Below are 24,583 nucleotides of genomic sequence, written 5' to 3'. Positions count from 1 at the left end.
GACACGTAGCGGCTGATCCTTCGTGGTAGCGCCCTTTTTCTTTTGAACGGAGCAGCATCTTCATTATTATTATTTATGGGGTTTTACGTGCCAAACCCACTTTATGATTATGAGGCACGCCGTGGCGGGGGACTCCGGAAATTTTGACCACCTGGGTTTCTTTAACGAGCATCTTGAGTATCCTGTCACGCACCTCGTCTTTTGGGTAGGCCTACAGCTTGTGGGAATACAAGGGGTCGTGGTGCATGCCTCGAGGTTGATAAAAGAGGTAGTGCTGTTCGTGGTAAGACGCTGTGCGGCAAACAAGTTTTCGTCGGCGGTCGCTGCACCAACCATGACATGATCCATGTTCATGCATTTCCCGACGAATGCCCTCAGCACTCAACTGTCAGGTTTGGTACTTACCCGCAGTTGACCACGCCATCATGTCGACGACGCTGATGAGGCAGCCACGAATTTGACGAGAATTCCCTCGTTGTAACATCGGAGAGCTTGGTGTAACTGACCGAGTCAACAGAAAGAATACACGCAGGTTCCCGATCTTGTTCTTTTTTTTACACCGCCAAAAATAGGCGAGGTAGAAAAACGGAAAACGACGTTGGCGCTCATACTCAACTGAAAGTTTTAACCGAAGCGGACAAAATATATGAGCCTGCGTTAAAGCAATCAAGAGTGAAGGCACATGTTATCGATAAAGTAGCATGGCCTGCGCATCCGTTGTTCGCCTGTGACGTTGGCGAATGCATTTTCCTACTTAAAAAAAAAAGAAAACTTTGATCCAAGTGCGCTTCTTCGTCGCATTCCCCTTGTCCTCTTACGTTTTTACACGGTGAAAAAAAAAAAAGAACGTCACCGTAGCAACTCGATTAACTCTCTCTTGCAACTTCGAATGCGTCGCCGTACATCCGGGATTCTTGATCGCACTGAGGTAAAGAAGAGCCTGTCAACCTTTCTTTCTCTCTTTTCCTTCTTCATATGTTCGAGCTATGACGTGGTGCAGGCAAGTGGATATAGTAGCCATGTTCATTTTCGCTCTTTATAGCACCGAGGATATAGTTTCGATCAGTAAATGTTGTTTTTATTTAAATATTTATTCGTTTCTCAATACGGTCAACGCATAATTTTGTACGCTTAGAGGTTACCTCTTGGAGTGTACTTAGACTCAAGTGGACCTTAAAGCGACACAGAAGGGAAAGGCGAAGTCAATTTAGACTCTGTGTAAGTTGATTCAGTCTGTCTCCGTCTAAATGTGCCTTCATTAAATCTATATTTTCCTTAATTTCTTGGCAATAGGTAGATTATTAGTAGTAGAAATAAAAGTCAAAGTTCGATATTCTTTCTTTAATTTCTTCCCAGAACCCCCAGCGCTTGTGCGTCAGTGTGACGTCACAGATTTCAAAAAGCATTTTCTCGTATTTGGGTCGTTTTGGCTCCGTGAATGTTCTCGAAACTTGATAAATTTGCTTTTTTTAGAACACGATGCAGTTGAAGTTTACTAACTAAATGAAAAAGCAAAAATGAAGTAGACACGAGTAGACGCCGTCGAAACGGACGTCATGGCGAGCGGGTACGATATGACTTCCCAAGATGGCGTCTGCATCAGTGTTTTGTTCCTGCGTCTATTATGGCTGACCAAGACTTTCCTCACAGTAAGAGTGGCTTCCTTTGTATTGTAGAAGGATAGTTGATTAATACAGCTCGAATAATTTTTCTCGTGTAGTACCCCTTTAAAGAATCGCAGGTAGTCGAAATCAACCTTATCGTATATTCTACATTTTTACGCATGTTATAACAGGCGGTCCTCCTGACAATCTTTCCTTTGGCACCTCCTTCTGTATCACATTTCCTTTGTAATTCTATTAATGATTGATTGATTGATTGATTGATTGATTGATTGATTGATTGATTGATTGATTGATTGATTGATTGATTGATTGATTCAATCCGGAGCACTCTTCCCCGTGAGGCGTCTCGATAACTCCCGCGTGTTGCCTCGCAAAGTTAGACACAACAATTAGGTTTTTGAGATATGCCGTAGATCGTCGTCCGACAAAGAACGACGGTTACCCATGAAGGGTGGATATGTGCCATTGCGCGTTGTTGATGGGGTGTAATGAAGTATCTCGGCCTATCCTGTCCTCTAAAATCGCGCCGATAGAATACGTCTACCATATTTAATTTTGCTGTGATACACCCGACCCATCGGTACGGCCAGGAATTTTGTGTATGCGTGTGTGTAGGGCTGGGAGAGGGGGCTGCGGAGCAGGTGGGTGTTGTGGCATGTCGTTTTAAGTGTCCCTGGTACACAGAAACGTCGGGGAGAGGGGAGGGGGAGGCACGCGCCCGGTGCGGACCCATACCCTTGCAACGCCCTTCGCCCAACCGAGAAAGAAAACTTTAAATGAATCCTGGTTTCTTCTATCTTCCCAACTGTATATATTAGTAGGGTGTGCTTAGAACATGTTGACGTTGTGCGTATGCTGTAGACAACAGAAACGGCCTGTGTCCGAGCAGCCGGTGACGGCGGCGCTGACTTTGTGGTTGCTTTATAAGTTTGACGGATTATACGAATGGACATTTTGGTAATACGTACCAAATTGAACATCGCCAACGTAAAGACGACAAATGACGTGGCCAGACGGAGCGCTTCGTCTTGTCTCGTCTTTCTGTTGCGCGCTGTTCTTTCGGTGGACTTCATAAATTTCGTGTCTGGCTTCTACGAGAAGTTGCAGATGTATACTATGTCACGCAACACGTAAAGGATTTAGCTAACTATGCCGGCCACAAATACCCATGTTGTCAAGGTGATGACTTTGTACGGGATACCACGGGGATATACCGTGTGAACGTCCGCTCCCTCTACTCCTGAACCTGAACAAAGTAATATTTATTAATCCCCTAAATGCCTCCTTTGTGGGCACTACATAAGGGGAAGCGCACGTAGAAAATGCAGGTAGCTTCCAGAATACCCCGCAGAAAGTAATGTGGAAACTGACCAAGAGGGCTACATAAGTATACAAAATATGAACCTACAAAAGCACATATAGCAATACATTGACATGAGGAAATAGGTGGGCGATGCAATTTTCAACGGGTATAACGGATGGTAACGAAGCGTTTAAACGCTGACAGGCCGTGCACACCTGTGTAATTACGATTTCGCACCCCCATACATTCAGGTAGTTCATTCCAGTCTTTAACGGCGACAGATAAAAAGGAGTGGTTGAAAGTTTTAGTTTGCCCAGTTACGCGCTGAATACTTAAAGCGTTGGAGATATTAGACGTACGAACCGGGGTAGAACTTCGTTACATACAACAAGAAATATGTGGCAAAGCTTGCGAAGCTCTTCGGTATGTACATAGCAGGTCATTAGGGTGCCACCAGAATGTTCTTTAACTCGGTTTGGATCAGTTATTCTTAGCTTCTTTTAATCAAAGACGAAATCGTAATTACTCCAGTCTGCCGATGGCAGGAGATCAATCGCACTTTTACCCTGTAGAAAATCATGCATACTCCTTTTTGGTGACCGCCCAATTGTAAGAGCACCAAATATACGTGCTCGGACACCAGACAAAATGAAAGACAAAACCGGGCGAGAGAGAGAGAGACTCGAGACGGGTGTTTATTTGTCTTTTACTGGGCTGGCAGGTATCGGAACGTGCCATATATCTTTTTTATTTGCTGTACTTTAACCGATCACGTTATATCTTCTGGTCTGTACAAAAGCATGTCACATGTGACATGCCAGGAAAAAAGTTAGACAACGATGAAAAAAAAAAAAAAAACAAGAAACGCCGGACTAATTTATTACAATAACAAACAAGCGAAGGCGGCTAGCGACAAATTCGTTTGTGGCGTCATTAGAAGAATGGTTTTTAGATCACACTAAATTTAGACCTTTGTTTCAGGACGATACTGAAGCTCTCGACGATACTTGAAGCACCTGCGGCACTGTCGTCTGAGAGGTTCTATGCGCAGTGCCGCTGTCGGTGAGCCAAGACAAGTCTATATGCGTCCTTGCCTTCTTTGCGGCGGCGAAAAGGTCGTGACTTAGGGTCCGCACAAAGTTGGGACTTTGCTTGAGAGACATGTTTTGCATAATTACTTTGAGGGGCGCTATGCTCTCACTGCGACTGATGTTTAGACAGGGATCACCGCGCCGGATGCACTGCTCCAGAATGCCCAAAACCAAGTCGTTGTGCCTGGGCGTCGTCGACGGCAGCTGCTGCACCACGGAGAGCACAAACTTTTCCGTGTCTTCCGATTCGGCGCCGAGATGCTTGAAAGAAGTGTTGTACGTGTCGAGCAACCGCTCGGCGAGCACCGTCTTGATGTCCGGCCTTTTTTCGTTTACGTAAGCGTTGTAGAGTTGTGACAGGACGGATTTCTTATTGCCAGAGGGGTCATCGTTGGAACGTCCCGTGTTCTTGAGGAGCCCCTTGTTGTCGGTGAAGGACATGGGCTTCTGGAGCCAGTCCTTCAGGTACCGCAATTCTGACGGGGAGCTGGCCGAAAGATAGTCGTGCGATTTGGGCTTGAGTAGACTCGAACTGCGCTTCCACCTTCGTATAGATATTGAATCGATGTAATTGTCCTTGAGGGTCAGTATAAACTTCGTGACTTGGCTCTTGAGGTCCTTTGGAAGGCCAAAACCATCGCGAATCCCCACGTTGCACAGCGCAAATATGAGGTTGTGGATATCACTGGAGCTGAGTTTTGTGCACTCGTGACCGTCGCACTTGAGAGCAAGCTTGAGCAGACGGATCCTTTCCTCCGTCTTCAGCGAGAGCCTCTTGCTGTGGACAAGTTTCAAAAGTGCTATGAACGACCTCACTGCGGGCTGCGGCAGCTTGCCACCACCCATTTTCCAGACTTCTTCCAGGTCGTCAAGCCTGAGCTTGCGCTCAGCCTTGGCGACTTTGCGCACCTCGGCGAAAAACTTGCCGAAAAGCAGGGCCTTCTCCTCGTCGGAAATCGTCGGTTCGCGTAGCTCTTCCAAAAAGACGTCGTAATCGCCCATCTTGTAGTAGACCATTTCGTCGCCTTCTTCGTCCTCTTCGGGCTGCAAGTTGAGCGCTTTTGCGATATCCAGCATCAGCCACTTCTTTTCGTGGGCCTTTTGAGGGAAGTATCTGTCGACGAGCATGTCGATCGTGTCCATCACATTCTCGGGAACTTCTTCGCAGAGGATTCCAGCGCAGGGAGACTCTTCTACCTTTGTGCGGTTTCGGTCCGCGTAGAGAAGGTGGATCAGGTGCTCCATGTCGGGGCATGAGAGCTCACTCGCTACGCTTTCCGAGATAGATATCATGTAAGTGTTTTCAGAGAGGAGCTTTGTGATTATGTCCTTGTGGTCGACGGCACACAGGAAAACACCGACTGCCTTGACAACGACGTCGTGAGCTATTCTGGTCCCATGCGACTTCAGGTAATGGGCAATTTCATAGGCGACCTTAATCCTCTCCGAAGGTGCCAAGTACTTGCACGATACCTTTATGTCTTTTAAAGCAAGGAGAATGATAGTGTAAGCGTCATGGCTTCCTATCGTTGTAGCTTTGATCAAGAAAGTATGCAGTACAGTGGCGTTAACCTTGTATGTCTTCAAATCGGTCCTTATGATCATCAACAGAATCCTGATTTCTTCAGTCTCTGGAGTAAACAAACTGGGTGGAAGGGTTGTGCTGATAGCTTCTTCTGGCCCCGTTACACCACCCGTCTGGAATGGCCTTGGAGTGGAAGTGAAATCAGGTGCGACCTTCGTTCCATAAAACGATGGCGCCGTTACTGTAGCTATGGTAGGAACAAATCCAGGAGGCACTGAAACACTGACTGATACCTCTGGGACCACGCTTACAGGTGTGCGAGGAAGACTAGATGGAAAACCCACGTAAGTTGTGGGAAATGGGGAAGGGGTAAAGGGTTGAGTAGTCTCATGTAGTTCTTCTGATGGAGCAGGAGTTCCTGTCTCAGTTTCAACATTTATTCCCTCAGGTAGTGTGGTCGGATGCTCACTAGAAATAGAAGGTGAACCGAAAGAAAGTGTTGGGAGATTTGTTGGAGCACCGGGAGTACCATGGGGGAGCGATGATGGCCATGGCGCAGGAGTTCCTGGCATAGTCTCAGATACTGGAAACCCACTCGGTAAAGTACGGGTTTCAACAGTAAGCGGCCCAGCAGTGGAGGTTGCAGTTTCTGGCATTGAGACGCCTGCTGAAAATGACGGTACCGCTACGCTCGGCAATCCCGTTATACCAGATGGTAATGATACCTCAGTTGTAGGTACAGCAGAACCCCCTGACGGAAATGTGGAGCTGGCCTCTCCTGTAGAAGATGATGCCCCGGGCAGGGAAACGCTAACGGTGGCTGAAGGAACCATGGCAGTGGGCTCACCAGGCCCACCGCGTGGCAAAGATACTTCACCTGTCGGAACGACAGACATAGCAGGCGGTAACGTTCCTGTCACTGCTGGATATGATAGAGAACTTGGAGTTCTTTCCTGTGGCACCGACACACCTACTGACATAGAAGGAAACAAGGTTGACTTAAATGGCGCGTTAGATGGTACAGAAAGCTCGGTTGTTGGGAAAGAAGGAACGCCCGAAGGAAAGATTTGCTGGCCCGGTGTTCCAGTAGGTGACATCTGTTTAGTCGGAACCGTGAAGGCTCCTGATGGCAATGTAGCAGTGAAGCCGGGAGTGCCAAAAGGGGGATTTGCGGTTTCTTCTTGGGGCCCTGAAACACCAACAGTGCCAGACGGAGCTACAAGTGTGGGGAGACCGGAAACACGCGACGGCAATGATACCTCAGTAGTGGGTAATACAGAGAACTCTGGTGGGTAGGCAGTCGTGAGTTCTCCATGAGGCAGAGACGAGGCACTTGTGCCTGTCTCTGGCACTGAGACAGCCGCTGAGACCGAGGGTGCTATGACCGTCGATTGATCAGGAACCCCGGATGGTTTTGATATCTCAGTAGTTTGCATGCCTGAAGGGCCGGACGGGAACGGAGTTGTGAGCTCTGAATGGGGGAAAGACGGTGGAGAGGCACTTGTTGTCTCTGGCAGAGAAACGCCAACTGATACGGAGGGAACGACAGCTGTGGTCTGACCTGGAAAACCAGATGGCGTTGATTTCTCAGTAGTTGGAACGACTGATGGACCGGTCGGGAATGAAGTTGTGAATTCCGATTGCGGAAAGGACTCGGGACTAACAGTCGAGGTTCCGGGTACAGGTACGCCTGCTGATACCGAGGGAACGACAGCAGCCGCTTGACCTGGAGCACCAGATGGTATTGATGTCTCTGTAGTTGGAATAATTGATGGACCTGACGGGAATGGAGCCGCGAATTCAGAAGTGGGGAAAGCCTCTGAACTTAAAGTCGAGGTCTCAGGCACGGACACGCCAACTGACAGCGAGGGAACGACAGTAGTCTGACCTGGAACACCAGATGGACCTGTCGGGAAGGGCTTAGTGAGTCCTTCTTGGGGGAAAGCTGGGGGACGACTGCCTTCTGGCCCTGGCACCGTAACGCCTACTGATACAGAGGGAACAATAGCTGTAGGCTGACCTGGAACACCAGATAATGGTGGTACCTCCGTGTTTGGTATGCCTGAAGGACCTGACGGGAACGGAGTCGTTAGTTCTCCATGCGGGAAAGACGGTGGACTACTGGTCTGTGTCTCTGGCACAGAAACACCTACTGATACTGAGGGAACTATGCCTGTTGACTGACCTGGAATAACCGACGGAATTGATACCTCCGTGGTTGGTAAGCCTGATGGACCTGTCGGGAAGGGCTTAGTGAGTCCTTCCTGGGGGAAATGTGGTGGACTACTTCCTTCTGTCCCTGGAACCGTAACGCCTACTGATACAGAGGGAACAATAGCTGTAGGCTGACCTGGAACACCAGATAATGGTGGTACCTCCGTGTTTGGTATGCCTGAAGGACCTGACGGGAACGGAGTCGTTAGTTCTCCATGCGGGAAAGACGGCGGACTACTGGTCTGTGTCTCTGGCACAGAAACGCCTACTGATACTGAGGGAACTATGCCTGTCGGCTGACCTGGAATACCCGACGGTATTGATACCTCCGTGGTTGGTAAGCCTGATGGACCTGTCGGGAAGGGCTTAGTGAGTCCTTCCTGGGGGAAATGTGGTGGACGACTGCCTTCTGTCCCTGGCACCGTAACGCCTACTGATACAGAGGGAACAATAGCTGTAGGCTGACCTGGAACACCAGATAACGGTGGTACCTCCGTGTTTGGTATGCCTGAAGGACCTGACGGGATCGGAGTCGTTAGTTCTCCATGCGGGAAAGACGGTGGCCTACCAGTCTGTGTCTCTGGCACAGAAACTGCTTCTGGTACTGAGGGAACCATACCTGTCTGCTGAACGGGAATACCAGACGGAATTGATACCTCCGTGGTTGGTAAGCCTGATGGACCTGTCGGGAAGGGCTTAGTGAGTCCTTCCTGGGGGAAATGTGGTGGACTACTTCCTTCTGTCCCTGGAACCGTAACGCCTACTGATACAGAGGGAACAATAGCTGTAGGCTGACCTGGAACACCAGATAATGGTGGTACCTCCGTGTTTGGTATGCCTGAAGGACCTGACGGGATCGGAGTCGTTAGTTCTCCATGCGGGAAAGACGGTGGCCTACCAGTCTGTGTCTCTGGCACAGAAACTGCTTCTGGTACTGAGGGAACCATACCTGTCTGCTGAACGGGAATACCAGACGGAATTGATACCTCCGTGGTTGGTAAGCCTGATGGACCTGTCGGGAAGGGCTTAGTGAGTCCTTCCTGGGGGAAATGTGGTGGACTACTTCCTTCTGTCCCTGGAACCGTAACGCCTACTGATACAGAGGGAACAATAGCTGTAGGCTGACCTGGAACACCAGATAATGGTGGTACCTCCGTGTTTGGTATGCCTGAAGGACCTGACGGGAACGGAGTCGTTAGTTCTCCATGCGGGAAAGACGGCGGACTACTGGTCTGTGTCTCTGGCACAGAAACGCCTACTGATACTGAGGGAACTATGCCTGTCGGCTGACCTGGAATACCCGACGGTATTGATACCTCCGTGGTTGGTAAGCCTGATGGACCTGTCGGGAAGGGCTTAGTGAGTCCTTCCTGGGGGAAATGTGGTGGACGACTGCCTTCTGTCCCTGGCACCGTAACGCCTACTGATACAGAGGGAACAATAGCTGTAGGCTGACCTGGAACACCAGATAACGGTGGTACCTCCGTGTTTGGTATGCCTGAAGGACCTGACGGGAACGCAGTCGTTAGTTCTCCATGCGGGAAAGACGGTGGACTACTGGTCTGTGTCTCTGGCACAGAAACACCTACTGATACTGAGGGAACTATGCCTGTCGACTGACCTGGAATAACCGACGGAATTGATACCTCCGTGGTTGGTAAGCCTGATGGACCTGTCGGGAAGGGCTTAGTGAGTCCTTCCTGGGGGAAATGTGGTAGACTACTTCCTTCTGTCCCTGGAACCGTAACGCCTACTGATACAGAGGGAACAATAGCTGTAGGCTGACCTGGAACACCAGATAATGGTGGTACCTCCGTGTTTGGTATGCCTGAAGGACCTGACGGGAACGGAGTCGTTAGTTCTCCATGCGGGAAAGACGGCGGATTACTGGTCTGTGTCTCTGGCACAGAAACGCCTACTGATACTGAGGGAACTATGCCTGTCGGCTGACCTGGAATACCCGACGGTATTGATACTTCCGTGGTTGGTAAGCCTGATGGACCTGTCGGGAAGGGCTTAGTGAGTCCTTCCTGGGGGAAAGCTGGTGGACGACTGCCTTCTGTCCCTGGCACTGTAACGCCTACTGATACAGAGGGAACAATAGCTGTAGGCTGACCTGGAACACCAGATAATGGTGGTACCTCCGTGTTTGGTATGCCTGAAGGACCTGACGGGAACGGAGTCGTTAGTTCTCCATGCGGGAAAGACGGCGGACTACTGGTCTGTGTCTCTGGCACAGAAACGCCTACTGATACTGAGGGAACTATGCCTGTCGGCTGACCTGGAATACCCGACGGTATTGATACCTCCGTGGTTGGTAAGCCTGATGGACCTGTCGGGAAGGGCTTAGTGAGTCCTTCCTGGGGGAAAGTTGCTGGACGACTGCCTTCTGTCCCTGGCACCGTAACGCCTACTGATACAGAGGGAACAATAGCTGTAGGCTGACCTGGAACACCAGATAATGGTGGTACCTCCGTGTTTGGTATGCCTGAAGGACCTGAGGGTAACGCAGTCGTTAGTTCTCCATGCGGGAAAGACGGTGGACTACTGGTCTGTGTCTCTGGCACAGAAACGCCTACTGATACTGAGGGAACTATGCCTGTCGGCTGACCTGGAATAACCGACGGAATTGATACCTCCGTGGTTGGTAAGCCTGATGGACCTGTCGGGAAGGGCTTAGTGAGTCCTTCCTGGGGGAAATGTGGTGGACTACTTCCTTCTGTCCCTGGCACCGTAACGCCTACTGATACAGAGGGAACAATAGCTGTAGACTGACCTGGAACACCAGATAATGGTGGTACCTCCGTGTTTGGTATGCCTGAAGGACCTGACGGGAACGGAGTCGTTAGTTCTCCATGCGGGAAAGACGGCGGACTACTGGTCTGTGTCTCTGGCACAGAAACGCCTACTGATACTGAGGGAACTATGCCTGTCGGCTGACCTGGAATACCCGACGGTATTGATACCTCCGTGGTTGGTAAGCCTGATGGACCTGTCGGGAAGGGCTTAGTGACTCCTTCCTGGGGGAAATGTGGTGGACGACTGCCTTCTGTCCCTGGCACCGTAACGCCTACTGATACAGAGGGAACAATAGCTGTAGGCTGACCTGGAACACCAGATAACGGTGGTACCTCCGTGTTTGGTATGCCTGAAGGACCTGACGGGATCGGAGTCGTTAGTTCTCCATGCGGGAAAGACGGTGGCCTACCAGTCTGTGTCTCTGGCACAGAAACTGCTTCTGGTACTGAGGGAACTATACCTGTCTGCTGAACGGGAATACCAGACGGTATTGATACCTCCGTGGTTGGTAAGCCAGATGGACCTGTCGGGAAGGGCGTCGTGAATCCTTCCTGGGGGAAAGGTGGTGGACTACTTCCTTCTGTCTCTGGCACCGAGACGCCTACTGATACCGAGGGAACAATAGCTGTAGGCTGACCTGGAACACCAGATAATGGTGGTACCTCCGTGTTTGGTATGCCTGAAGGACCTGACGGGAACGGAGTCGTTAGTTCTCCATGCGGGAAAGACGGCGGACTACTGGTCTGTGTCTCTGGCACAGAAACGCCTACTGATACTGAGGGAACTATGCCTGTCGGCTGACCTGGAATACCCGACGGTATTGATACCTCCGTGGTTGGTAAGCCTGATGGACCTGTCGGGAAGGGCTTAGTGAGTCCTTCCTGGGGGAAATGTGGTGGACGACTGCCTTCTGTCCCTGGCACCGTAACGCCTACTGATACAGAGGGAACAATAGCTGTTGGCTGACCTGGAACACCAGATAACGGTGGTACCTCCGTGTTTGGTATGCCTGAAGGACCTGACGGGATCGGAGTCGTTAGTTCTCCATGCGGGAAAGACGGTGGCCTACCAGTCTGTGTCTCTGGCACAGAAACTGCTTCTGGTACTGAGGGAACTATACCTGTCTGCTGAACGGGAATACCAGACGGTATTGATACCTCCGTGGTTGGTAAGCCAGATGGACCTGTCGGGAAGGGCGTCGTGAATCCTTCCTGGGGGAAAGGTGGTGGACTACTTCCTTCTGTCTCTGGCACCGAGACGCCTACTGATACCGAGGGAACAATAGCTGTAGGCTGACCTGTAACACCAGATAATGGTGTTACCTCTGTATTTGGTATTCCTGAAGGACCTGATGGGAACGGAGTCGTCAGTTCTCCATGCGGGAAAGACGGTGGACTACTGGTCTGTGTCTCTGGCACAGAAACTCCTGGTACTGAGGGAACTATACCTGTCTGCTGAATGGGAATACCAGACGGTATTGATACCTCCGTGGTTGGTAAGCCAGATGGACCTGTCGGGAAGGGCTTCGTGAATCCTTCCTGGGGGAAAGGTGGTGGACTACTTCCTTCTGTCTCTGGCACCGAGACGCCTACTGATACCGAGGGAACAATAGCTGTAGGCTGACCTGTAACACCAGATAATGGTGGTACCTCTGTGTTTGGTATGCCTGAAGGACCTGATGGGAACGGAGTCGTTAGTTCTCCATGCGGGAAAGACGGTGGACTACTGGTCTGTGTCTCTGGCACAGAAACTGCTTCTGGTACTGAGGGAACTATACCTGTCTGCTGAATGGGAATACCAGACGGTATTGATACCTCCGTGGTTGGTAAGCCAGATGGACCTGTCGGGAAGGGCGTCGTGAATCCTTCCTGGGGGAAAGGTGGTGGACGACTTTCTCCTGTCTCAGTCACAGAGACGCCTACTGATACAGAGGGAACAATAGCTGTAGGCTGACCTGGAACACCAGTTGTTGGCACTTCCATGGATGGTATGCCCGAAGGACCTGACGGAAACAGAGTCGTTATTTCTCCATAGGGGAGAACCGGTTGACTGCCTGTTTGCGTTCCTGGCACAGACACGCCCAGTGATACTGAAGGAACAACAGCCGTTGGTTGACCTGAGGCACCGGATGGCAGTGATACTTCTGTTGTTGGCAAACCTGAGGGACCTAAAGAGAATGGGGTCGTCGTTTCTTTTTGAGGCGATGTTGGCAGTGTGCTAATGCCTGTGTTTACAAGAGAAACGCCAGCCGATACCGAGGGAACCATAGTTGTGAGTTGTTGCTCAGGAGATGGTCGCGATACCTCTGTAGTAGGAATGATTGATACACCTGATGGAAATGTCCCCGTGAGATATGGACGACTCGGTAATTGTGTGCCAGTTGCTGCTTGTGGAGTAGAAACTGATTCTGACATAGACGGGATGAATGCGGTCGGCTGACTCTGTAATGTTGACGGCAAAGATACCTTAGCTGTAGGTGTAACGGGGACGGCTGATGGGATTATATTTGTACCTTCTGTATATGTAGGTGGTCTGCTGACAGAATATGTACCCGGGAATGAAACTCCGGGTGAGAAAGAAGGCACGACTCCCGTGGATGGACCCGTCATAAAAGAAGGAATAGACGTTTCACTTGTAGGGGCAGTTAACATACCGGATGGTATTGTCGCGGTACTTTCTTTCTGAGCGACGGTTGGTGGAGTGCCAGTTGTTTCTGGCACTGAAATACCCAGTGATAATGTCGGAATAATGAGTGTGGGTTCTCCTGATACGCCAGAAGGGAAAGAAATTTCAGTGGTCGGTGCGACGGATAGTCCAGGGGGAGACGAAGTGTTGACTTCTTCATGGGGAAAGGATGCTGGCGTGCCTGTGATCATTACTGGCACCGAAAGTCCCCCTGTAACCGAGGGAATCCCTGTGACTGGTTGACTAAACATACTAGAAGGGAATGATACTGAACCTGTCGGAATAAGCGATACGCCGGGTAGGGCTGTAGCGGGAATGCCTTTCTGTGTTACTACGGCTGGAAAGGCAGTTACTGTGTCCGACACGGAAGGACCCATAGAAACGGAAGGCACAAAATTCGGTTTACCTGAAGCACCGGTTGGCAATGAGACTTCTGTGGTTGGCACTACGGAAGTTCCGAGTGGCGTGGCGGTGAGTTCTTTTTGAGCGACCGACGTTGGGGTGCCGCCTGTCATAGTATCAGGTGCTGTGGCGGCGTTCGAAATTGTCGGGATGGAAGCGCTAGGTTCTTCGCTCGGCACGCCAGATGGCAACGACATTTGGGTTGTTGGGAAAACGGACGCGCCAGGCGGGAATGTCTCCGGTATGGAAATGCCGAATGGACGCGATGGAACTGCTTCGTTCGGGGTAAATGACGCGCCATGGGGCGAAGAGGTTTCCGTAGTTGGGATAACGGAAACTTCAGGCGGAGATGCAGGTGAGACCTCTTGGTGGGGCATCGACGCCACGCTAGGTAGCTGCGCCGGCGAAACGCTTTGCGATATTGCCGGCACTAGGCCCGTGGATGGTGATGCTGCTTCGGGTGGCATTCCAACCTCAGTTGTTGCCGCAATCGAAGCGGCTGGCAGAGTGGGACGCGTGGCTTGTTGCTGTGGGAACAACGGAAACTCTGTAGGGTATTCGGTCGAAGCTCCTGGGAACGGTGTTTCGGGAAATGTTGCACCCTCTTCTGGAGTGACGCTGGGAGAGTACTTCAGGGTGCGCAGGGTTGTTGAACCGACGCTGTACCAAGGAATCGTTGCTTCCGTGAACGGCGTGATAAGGGTGGGGGCCGAGGGCACAGTGGTCACCCCTGCGAGTGAAGATGCATCAATAAGCGGAGCTCACGTAACACGTGCACACGCACCGTCTCTCAAAAGTGTTCTCCAACTCAGTGGATGATCGAAGCGACTTTAAGCTGTCTAGCGGGACTGACATTGCATCTCCGGGATACCATGTTCACGATGGCTGTACAGAGAAAAGCCTTTTAACCCGGTTGTCGGGACCCAGAATATCCTTCGTTATGGCTGATCACTTGTTTGTAAACATGGCGTCCATCAGTGCACGAATTAAGTAAGGCAGAATCAGCGTAGTACTCGTAGGCATCAAACACCCTTCCGACGATGCAGGCAGGTATACTTCCCACGTCGCCCACTACTCCCCGCGTCTCTTAGACTGCCGAATGAAATTGCGGACCCATCCCTAGAATTCTAGGTACCATAAGGCCTCTTCCGCTGCGATGCGACGTTATGCTGCCTGCAACGCTGTTCATTCGCAGATGCGCGGAGCAATCCATTTTCGAAAAGAAAAAAAACAGCGTGGGAATGCGCACATACACATTGTGCACTCACCAATGGACCAATAATGGGTTAGCTCAAATATATGTAATACATTTCATAAGATCCGAACAAATCCAGCTGTGAGAAGATATAAAGCCGATGAATTAAAGGAGATCTGTGGTTTAGGCAGGATAGGCAAGGAGGAGGAAGGTAAAGTATTTTGCGATGCGGTTAAAAAGAAAGAAGTTTTGAGACTGACTGTTTTGAAGAGAGTAATTTATCCATGTGCATTCACACACTGCCACCATTGATATAGCCCCTCTTCAGCAGCAATTCAGCGATCCCACCGTTCCTGCCAATTCGCGGACATGTTCTGGAAGTATCTTTTCAGGAACGAGTCGGACACGCTTCTGCGATTCCAGCTTCATTTCAAGCGAATACTTTTTTTCCCCCAGTTGCCTGTTTCTGATCGTCGGTGTGCTATCTGTGAGAGGCAATTTCCTTAAAATTCTGTGTAGTCTATATACACAAAAATAAATCTGGTATATTGTTAAAATTATGTTCCAGCTTGAGGTAGATGCAGAGAAAGAGAGAGAGAGAGAGAGAGAGAGAGAGAGGCTGGACTACAAAGAGGAGGAAAGCCAGCTGATCACGCCCTCCACCGAACGGCTGACCCCTGAGCATCGGTCAGCGGTGCGGGAAAGGAGAAACTACGGATAGATAGAGGCAGGAAGAGAGTGCTCTGAGCTGATAGCTATGCTGGCACAAAATTCTGCGCGAACGCTAAACAAAACATCTCGCAGATTATATAATCACCTCAGCCTCACACGCATCTACAGAAACACTCATGCATTCAATTGGTCGGCGCTTCGCCGTGCCATTCGATTGTGGAACGCTCTTCCTGATTTCATGGTCTCCGAACCTTATCCCTATAAATTCAGCTAATCAGTTCATATTCCACCCCCTAACTTCAATAAAGTGCATGGTGCTCATTCTCATTTTTCCAATTATGTGCTCTCTTGTTTATGAGCTCATCATTTCGCTTATTATTCTTGTATTTCTTTTAGTAATGTTTAGTATTTGTACTGGTGTGGCTACATTTTTTTCCATTGTTTATTGAAGGAAGTGTATCGTTTGTCTTTTTCTAATATGTACATTACGGACCATGTTATTCTTGTACAATGTTTTAATGCTTGTATAAGATGCGTAAACATTTTTCCACTGTCTATTAATAATGTATGTCTATTATGTTTTGTTATATGCCCTATATACTCTTTTAATCCTACTATAACGCCCCCCTTACCCAATGGCTCATACGAGACCTGTAAGGACATTTCTAAATAAAAAAATAAATGAAAGTTCGGATTTTATTTTCTCTTTCGCTTTTCTTTTCCATTCGCTTCAGACTTGAAGTTCTCTTTTCTGTCGCACTTAACTTCAGGATTCAGGCTATCCCTAAATTACAAGCTTCTTACAAGTTTCCTGCAAACTTCTTTCTGACGGAACCTACTGAACCAGAAGAGGTGACGCATCGTCAGCTGGCTGCAACTAACATCGTGGCGCTACCGTAACAGCGTCGTGGCCTAGAATCACTCGGGCTGCCAGATTGCTGGCGCCATCTGGTTTATGCAACGTGTACTTTGATCGCTTCGCGGCACAATACCTGATTCAACGAGGGCGGATAGCAGTGGTATGCCACTGTAGGATTCTTACCTAAATATTTTATAGTTCCTGAGTTCTTTTAAAAAGTTGTTAAGAAACCCGGGATGGTTAACGCACTGTCGTCTGCACAACCAGGTTCAAAATGTCGTTCGTTCACTCACCTATAATCCAGTTTAGGCACATTTGGAACAAAATTCCCCGTACCTCACAATACAGTGTGGAAAACGAAAGCTTCATTCCAATGGCAGTGCAGAATACGCCATGACGTTCGTCATTCCCTAACTAGGATTAACTGGGAATGCTACATGTCATTACATGGGACGCGCTTAGAAATATGCCTGGTATTACTCGACAACTATCATTGCTTAAGTTGAACTAAAACACGCGCGAAGCTTGTAGCTTACAAACTATCGCGAAAAAAGTCACAAATTAAAGCTAGTGGCATATTTTCTAACCATTATTTTCATTCCATTTCTTTCTCTTTGTTTTTCCCCTGGGTTCTTAAACCGCAGGAAACAACGACTTGACTGTGATTGGTCACTGCTCTCCTCCATCTTTCTTGATCGGAAATTAACATAATCATCATCATCATCATCATCATCACCATCATCATCATCATCATCATCATCATCATCATTATTATTATTATTATTATTATTATTATTATTATTATTATTATTATTATTATTATTATTATTATACTGCGCTTATTCTCGCCACGATCGTTCTCCAATATGGCGTCTAGGATGACGTCAGTGTACTATGCTCACTGCCGCAGGTAACCCGCTTCCACGGAGGAAGGAAAGCCCGGGAGAGGCGCCTGCTGCCCTACCGGCTGTGTTAGAAAGTGCTCGAACCGCGCGAGACGGACGCCATTGGACGCTGCTGCTCACCGTGCTGGTTCAACGACATGACGCCTAGGATGACGTCAGCACAAGCTATCTATACATAGCAGGCAACGACACGAAGACTAGAGTCTTCTTTCGCAGCGCGCGTTCGCCCCCAAAAGTTTTGTTTCATACGTGAAAGAACGATATGGAGCCTACAGGAATGCGTCATGTAATTTCATGTAGCATCAAGTCTCATACATTTATTTTGCAAATTACGACCTAATCAGTTTATGAGAGGCGTCACAGATCGCAACTTATTTACGACCGAAGAAGCGCAGCGACGCGTTTTTGCAACAGCAGCCGCCGACGAGAATCGACGAGAATTTACGAGAATAGAAAGAACCCTTGCACTATAAGGTGCCTGGTTTTCTTTCTTTCTTTCTTTCTTTCTTTCTTTCTTTCTTTCTTTCTTTCTTTCTTTCTTTCTTTCTTTCTTTCTTTCTTTCTTTCTCTTTCTTTCTTTCTATCTTTATTTATTTCTTTCTTTCTTTCTTTCTTTCTTTCGTCTTCTTCTTCTATAACCCATAGGGTTTCCTACTAAAACTACTGGAAGGAACAGTGGCGCTGCTATTACAATGCTACCGCGGAAATGATGGGTAACACACGGATTTGTATATAAGCTTCGTGTTTTTCGGCTCCAGACGACCTTGTTGCGTCACTTATTACGCTTTATCTGACTTTGATCGACCAAATATCTATGCAATCCAATTTTCCTAAATGCAGAAAGACGATGAAACTCCGCGCACACCAAGCGCATTGCGAATTGTTACACTTACAACGCAACGATTTCTTTTTGAAGATGATCGATTTGCAAATTTGCAGAAAACTGCTAGAGAGAACTCTGACGCTGCGAATGTTCAGCTATTTTATAGGAATCGTAATTGGCCCGTGTGTATTTCTCTATTTCATGGTCGTGGCTTCAAGCGTTCGCGCGACGTAATCACTGCGAATTGTGTCGTTTATGACGCAATGTTTCGCTGAAAATGACCAATTTGCGAAGTCGTGAAGTCATTTTAGGGCCGAAGGACGAAGTTTGTAGCCAAGTCCTTGTACCACTCTTCAATAGAGACTTTTAGGCTAGAGATCGCAAGCGGCTTGCGTGCGCAAGAACTAGGGGCGACGGTACTGCGCATGCGCAGACACAGACGTATGGGGTCTGCGCATATACAGTACCGTGGTCCCTAGTTCTCACGTACGCAAGCCGCTTGCGTCCCCTAATCTAAAACTCTCTATTACCATGCTGCCTTGACCACCATAGTTGCAGCTCCGATAGATACACCAGCGCCAGATTTCCCTTCTAGTGATTTTTGCAGGAAACTTTATGCTATGCGCCATGACGTCACAGAGAATCAGTCTGCATGTTAGTCTGCGTCAGGAGATGGCAACCCGGCTGTTGCATACCTTCCTCGGGGAATGGGGTTCCGGTCATCGAAGATTCCGTGGTTGGTATGGTCTCCCAAGGTGACAGCGTCGTTGTTGGGTGTTTCCTCTCGAAGGCGCACTTGTCCGTACCTGGACAAAAGGAACAGGCCGAGAGCGCTTTGTCTCGAAAAACTGCCAGCTCGATACGTACCAATCACAAAAGAAACGCTTATGTAACCTGCATTTTTTTTAATTCAATGATCTTGCTGCAGCATTAAGAGATCCTCTCACTCCATAACTATCTTTCGACATCCGCATGACTTCTCCTACTTCGCGGTCGTCTGTGAGTTGTGACGTCAGTATCTAGTACTGTCTACGAGTCTACAGCGTCACCTGCGGTTAAACGAACTGTAACAGCGCGTCGGCTGTTCTCTTTTTTTTTCTTCTTGCACCTACAAACGACACATATACATTACAGCCATCGCTAATAACGTACATCTATAAAGGCTATCATACGACACGTATGCCGCACATGCCACATATCTAATGATCCACCAGAAAGAATGTGTCACTGTGACACACTGTGGGTGTATAAGTCTTGAGTGCATTTAGATGTGTGCCTTACTTCTCTGCACGTGCAATTCTCATCAACATGCTTAGCTCAACAAGCATCGTACGTCGTCTTCGGTCTCGTGACGTACACAGCTACAGGCGAAGAGGCCGTGCTCGTGTCATCTGCAGCTTCTCCCAACTCGCTAAGACAAGCTTCGCGTCATTCGGATTCCAACAGTGCGTTGCGTCTGCATTTCTATTTTTTTTTCTTAGCGTGCACAACACTTTGCAACTTTCGAATGCACACGGGCGCAAAAAAACTCGAGAGTGCACTGAAACGCCCTCTAGAAGGAAGTGGGCGCGCTCAACGTCCCCTGCCGCTTTACGGAAACGCGACAGGAATTGGGCGATCGTCGATTTCGTTTATATACGATCACTGCCCGTCAAAGCACCGGGCGCGCTCCTTTCGTGTAATACTCGCGGCTATGTCGCGGGCACATATATAACACAGCGATCGGAAATAAATCACGCGACTGCTGCGAGTCATGGACGCGAGTCAGTCGCGATCTCGCCGTTAGGTGGGCTTGCATTTCGTCGTAAAGGAAGACAAGGTGTGTGTTTGTGTGTGGGGGGTGGGTGGGGTGAAAGAGGGGTCTCGGAAAGGGCGGAGGCCGTTTTCCTTCTTTCCTACGCATGCGGGGCGAACGATTTGCGCGCTGCGCGATGGGACACTTCGGTCACGCGCGGCTCGTATTTTAAGAGAGATCGTGGCTCACTTATGTCAACCCGTGCCGAAGAGGTGGAGAGGGTTAAGGGGAAGGGCAGTGGGGGTAATATGAGACAAGAGCCGCGAGGAGAACGCTCTCGTCTCTGAGGCCTCGCTTACGCTCGTCCCGCGTCGCACAGCTGTGTATTGTTTTGTTTTGTTTATGTTTTTGTTAGCTTTCTTTTTACTCGAAGAAGACAGCCCCCATCCTGCACCGAAGAACGCCGGCTGCACAGCATCTGCGCGTCGTGTTATATTAGGCGCGTCACTCGCACAAAGTCGGCCCCGGCGTGAACGGCGCTGACAATTCGTCCGCGTATTCGAGAATTCAGTCGGGTTAATTAAGTGCCATCTAAGCGCTAGGGGGGAGTCGCGGGCTTCGCGGCGGGCCCAGAGTGCGATGAAAAACGGCCCAGACTGAACCTGCCCATCCTTGCTCCCATTTACTGGGAGCATTTCGATTAATTTGGGCTCGTGCCATTTGTATGAAGTCAGACCTCTTTAGGAAGACATGTTTTTATCCTTGCGCGGTGCGGCAATTACGGCAAACACACAGATACAAACACAAGAAGTTCGCACGTGCCGCGCGGCTCTTAACTTTAACCAAGTCTATGCGCATTTCTTTCTTTCCGCTTTTTCTTCTTCTTTTCTTTTCTTGGACGCAGTCGTTACATTTTGGCGCTGGGATTTAGGTAGTTTCAAATTGTCGAGTATAAAAACAGCCTCGACCGACAGGACAGATTACTGGACGGAACAAAAGAACGTGTTCTCGATATCGGCAGGGCTGGTCTCCGCAGCCGTTGCTGTGCTTCGCCTTCGCCTTCCTTCGAATAAATGTAGTGACGGAGGCACTGCCTATCGGCCGCCGGCTTCTTCTTACAGAGCACTAATCATACAGACGAAACAAAATAAGAAATTGCTCAGAAACCTTCAGAAGTTGATTGTCAAAGCCAGTCGATATAGGTTCCCGATAGAACTGCTAAATATACTGCTTGGGACATTTATTGGCTAGCTCTACTGTTTTGCAAAAATAAGAACGCTACGGGGTGCGTGGATGCTGTGACATTGCATTGCCTGAAGGGTCGGCCCCCGTTACGAGCCACATTAAAACCGTTTCGAGCTAACAATTACACTGTCTCCTTGATTGGCCCAATCTATTCGGCTAGACCAGTCATCCACGCATAATCGAGACCGGGAAGGGTAAGGGCCAAAGAAAGCTAGCTAAGCCTAATAATAATGCACGTGTTTATTCTAGTACTTTGTTCAGACTGTTTCCGCTGCCGCTTCCCCTCTTACGACGCCACACCATGTGGTCCCATGTGCTCCCATGTGGTCCCACCATGTGGTCCCATGTGGTCCCACCATGTGGTCCCATGTGGTCCCACCCTTCCGTAGTTTCAAACGTCCGAATGTAAACGTTAAAAATAAGTGAACAGCAAAAAAAGTAAAAAGTCAACGTTACATACTGCTGCCTCGCTCGAAATTGCAGCTGAAGGAGTTGCTGGCGTCCTTTCCATCTCGGAACACAACAACGGCGTAGTTGTAGGTCAGCTCGAGGCGCAGCCTCCCGGGCACGTTGCTGTCGCAGTACCTGGAAGACGTTCAAGGAAACGTAGTTGTCGTATCGGCCGGTCTTTAGAGATGCACAGAATATAAATGTGAACTCCGTTTTAGACGGGTAAATCATATTCTTTTAAAACTGCATTTTCGTTATATTTCGCGCAACGAAATTGCTTACTCGAGGAGAAAGTGAAGGCAGGAACTTCCAGTTTCGAATTTCGCGACAGAGCGCCAGCGCGTCACTGTGACGTCACGGATTTCAATGTACTTTTCGGTAGCTCGCCTTTCATAGCGCGGTCAGATTTATTGTATCTTGCCGAGCTCAGTATCTGACTGCTTTCGAGTACAAGGTAACACCCCCCTCCCCCCCCCCCACCATTCTCATAGACAAATTATCCGCCAATGAGTTAATTACCGATAAAAGAAAAGAGAGATATAAACAGGCGTCAAGTAGTTTCTGACCATAATCCACACGCCTAGGCCTGCGAAATGAGAAAATTGAGATGCTGCAAGCTGTCTACTAAAGTGATACTAATATGCAGCGTTCGTGGTAAAATGTTATGATACATAACAAAAAAGTACCATTAGTATATTTAACTTTCATTTTTGTTTCTTTCTTATCGTCCATACCCAGAAATTACACATTTGTGAGCTCAAAAATAAACTTTGAATCATGAATGGTGCAACGAATGTTTCCGTGGCTAATTTGACAAAAATAAATATTTTTACTTTTGAAACAAGCAGCGGTAATCAAACGTGCGTGAGCCTGGGGGGGGGGGTCTGACAAGGTGATTGTTATGTATCGTACGCAACTATCGTAAAGTGTGTATAATTTGTGGCTAAATGTATGTCTTGTTTTACGTCCTACGACGTCACATTTATTCATAATTGAAAATGGTGCCTTTAATTTGGTAAACAATTTATGTGCGTGTGTGTGTTTTCATGTTCGTTAAAACATCTTTCTGGCGTTCCGAATACCTTATAATTCTTGTCATTAGGTGAAGCTGCTATGGAGATATTGTCAGAAACGACCAAATCTCTTTTTCTTTTCTTTTTCTTGGGGGTGGGGGGGAGGAGGGCAGAACATTGGAATCTCTTACATGTGTACTTCCACATAGCCCTTTTCTCGCTAGCGCTGTCAACGTAATGCGAATGTTCTAGAGTTTAGGTGCACAATGAGGCTAATAGTTCTAGATCATCCGCGTAAGCCTTCACACGACACAACCCAATTGAAACCATTTCTTAACCGCCGAGTTGTGCTTACTGTCGGTCGTTTATCTTCAAGTAGCTGTTGGAGCAGTCGGGGCCCGACTGGATGTTGAAAGCCGAACAGGTGACGATGACCTCAGAGTCTGGTGGCGCCTGGAAGAATTGAAAGTCACGAAATCGGCAATATAATAAGGCGAAACCCCACTGACGACGCGGCCTTCGAAACCGCGCACCTCAAGGGCTAAAATCGTTGCTTCTGAACATGGTATCCCATAAAAGAAGCCAAGTGTGCGCGGACAACATTATTGCCTCACTATTAACTCAGAATACCATTTAGGCTCACCAAATTATTAGTTTACTTATGAATATATATATATATATATATATATATATATATATATATATATATATATATATATATATATATATATGTATATGTATGAAATGCCAAAGGCAGGGAGGTTAACCGGAACATAGTTAATATTGATATACAGTTTGCTACCCTACACCGGGTAACGTTAGCGAGAACGAAAAAAGAACAGCACACCCGGGGAAAGAGAGGGAGCTTTAACACTGAACAAGGAGATAGCCGAAATGAGCTTAACTAAAAGATGAATGGGAAGAAGGCCGGACTGGGCTTATTCGGTCGTAATATTAGTACTATTTACACGACGTATTCGACAAAAAAACCAACAGAAGTCCCAGTTCTTAAAAAATTCGTCCGCGATCCGACAACTACACATGAAGTTACACAACCGCAATAACTTTGCAACGTGCAGGTACGAAGACGTTCCAGTGTATTGTGTGCATTTGAGACCGGGTGAACTTGCACGTGATACGATTGACCTCAGTAAATTGTAAATTTTACTCGCAAAGTTTTCTTTTTGTTTCATTTGATCTCGAGTGTGTCACTAGTCCCTGAACATACTTTATGCGCAAGTGAGTTACATTTCAAAGACACATACTCGCAAAATAAGAACGCATGGCGTCCAGAGTACGGTGCGCGTCAGCTAAGAAATAATAACATTACTCGGTAAATAGGCAGTTACGTAGCTCCACAGGTAAGGAGCCACTAGTCCCAAGGCATGGCAGGCTAGTTAACACACAACGGCAGAACAAAGAATGGCAGCTACTATGCACAGGTATAAGCATTTAGGAGAAAGCTAATGGAAAATACATTTAAAAATTCCGCAACATACACTTGTACAGTTAGTTTTGAGAAAAGATAACGCGAACCAAAAGCGATACGCTGGCATGACGATTGAATGGCTGCTGCAACTATACGCACAGATACCGCTAAATGTGAAGGTCTTAATGAAACTGCCTGAGACGAGGCGGTAGTTCAGGCGGCAGTCGAAGGAGTAAAGACAAATAAAAAGAAGTTGGCATCATTCCAACTTCAACTACGTACAACGGTACTTATCAAATAACACGAGGGAGTCGACATACCAGCACGTAGTAGGTGATGACTTGCGAATCGTGAGGGAATATCCTCTTCGAGGGGTGTTTCTCAATGGTGGCGGAATTCTTCGAGAACAAGTCCAATGTGTATGTACCTGAAACCTATTCGAAACTTAGTGCAATTTCAGAGGCAGCAGATCAGGTAGTAACTATTTGTTAAAGAGCGAAGATTCTCTTGAAGTAACCCAACAGATTAACAGCCTGTCGAAAAACAAATGAAATTGGTACTTGTTATTCGCTAGACGGTAAAGGTTGCTTTCTGTTCACACACACACAAAAAG

The 24,583-nt window shown here is 48.2% G+C and overlaps 3 protein-coding genes across 3 annotated transcripts in view; all 3 read right to left on the bottom strand.

Annotated features, from left to right (window-relative positions):
• Window positions 1-3,622: 3,622 nt before the first annotated feature.
• Window positions 3,623-11,506, bottom strand: LOC126527260 (uncharacterized). Its single transcript, XM_050175018.3, has one exon. It carries the CDS (start codon window positions 8,703-8,705, stop codon window positions 3,906-3,908), a length of 4,800 nt encoding a protein of 1,599 aa, XP_050030975.2. The 5' UTR covers window positions 8,706-11,506; the 3' UTR covers window positions 3,623-3,905.
• On the bottom strand, window positions 10,169-24,574 carry LOC129383846 (uncharacterized). The gene is made up of 6 exons (XM_055068773.1): window positions 24,291-24,574; window positions 22,897-22,994; window positions 21,539-21,663; window positions 18,794-18,904; window positions 11,055-14,374; window positions 10,169-10,246 (listed from the first exon to the last, which is right to left on the bottom strand). The coding sequence occupies exons 4-6, from the start codon at window positions 18,819-18,821 to the stop codon at window positions 10,169-10,171; spliced, it is 3,426 nt and encodes a 1,141-aa protein (XP_054924748.1). The 5' UTR covers window positions 18,822-18,904; window positions 21,539-21,663; window positions 22,897-22,994; window positions 24,291-24,574.
• The window catches only part of LOC126527489 (uncharacterized), a 108,682-nt gene continuing 105,629 nt past the window's right edge, over window positions 21,531-24,583 (bottom strand). The window contains exons 14-15 of the mRNA XM_055068772.1: window positions 22,897-22,994; window positions 21,531-21,663 (exon numbers count right to left, since the gene is read on the bottom strand). Of these exons, the coding sequence (XP_054924747.1) occupies window positions 21,531-21,663; window positions 22,897-22,994 (231 nt within the window). The remainder of the gene's footprint in view (window positions 21,664-22,896; window positions 22,995-24,583) is intronic.

Source organism: Dermacentor andersoni, chromosome 9 (assembly GCF_023375885.2).
Source record: "Dermacentor andersoni chromosome 9, qqDerAnde1_hic_scaffold, whole genome shotgun sequence".
In the NCBI taxonomy this organism is placed as follows: Eukaryota; Metazoa; Arthropoda; class Arachnida; order Ixodida; family Ixodidae; genus Dermacentor; species Dermacentor andersoni.
The sequence above is the reverse complement of the archived record's forward strand: the minus strand, read 5'-3'. Positions and strand labels throughout refer to the sequence as shown.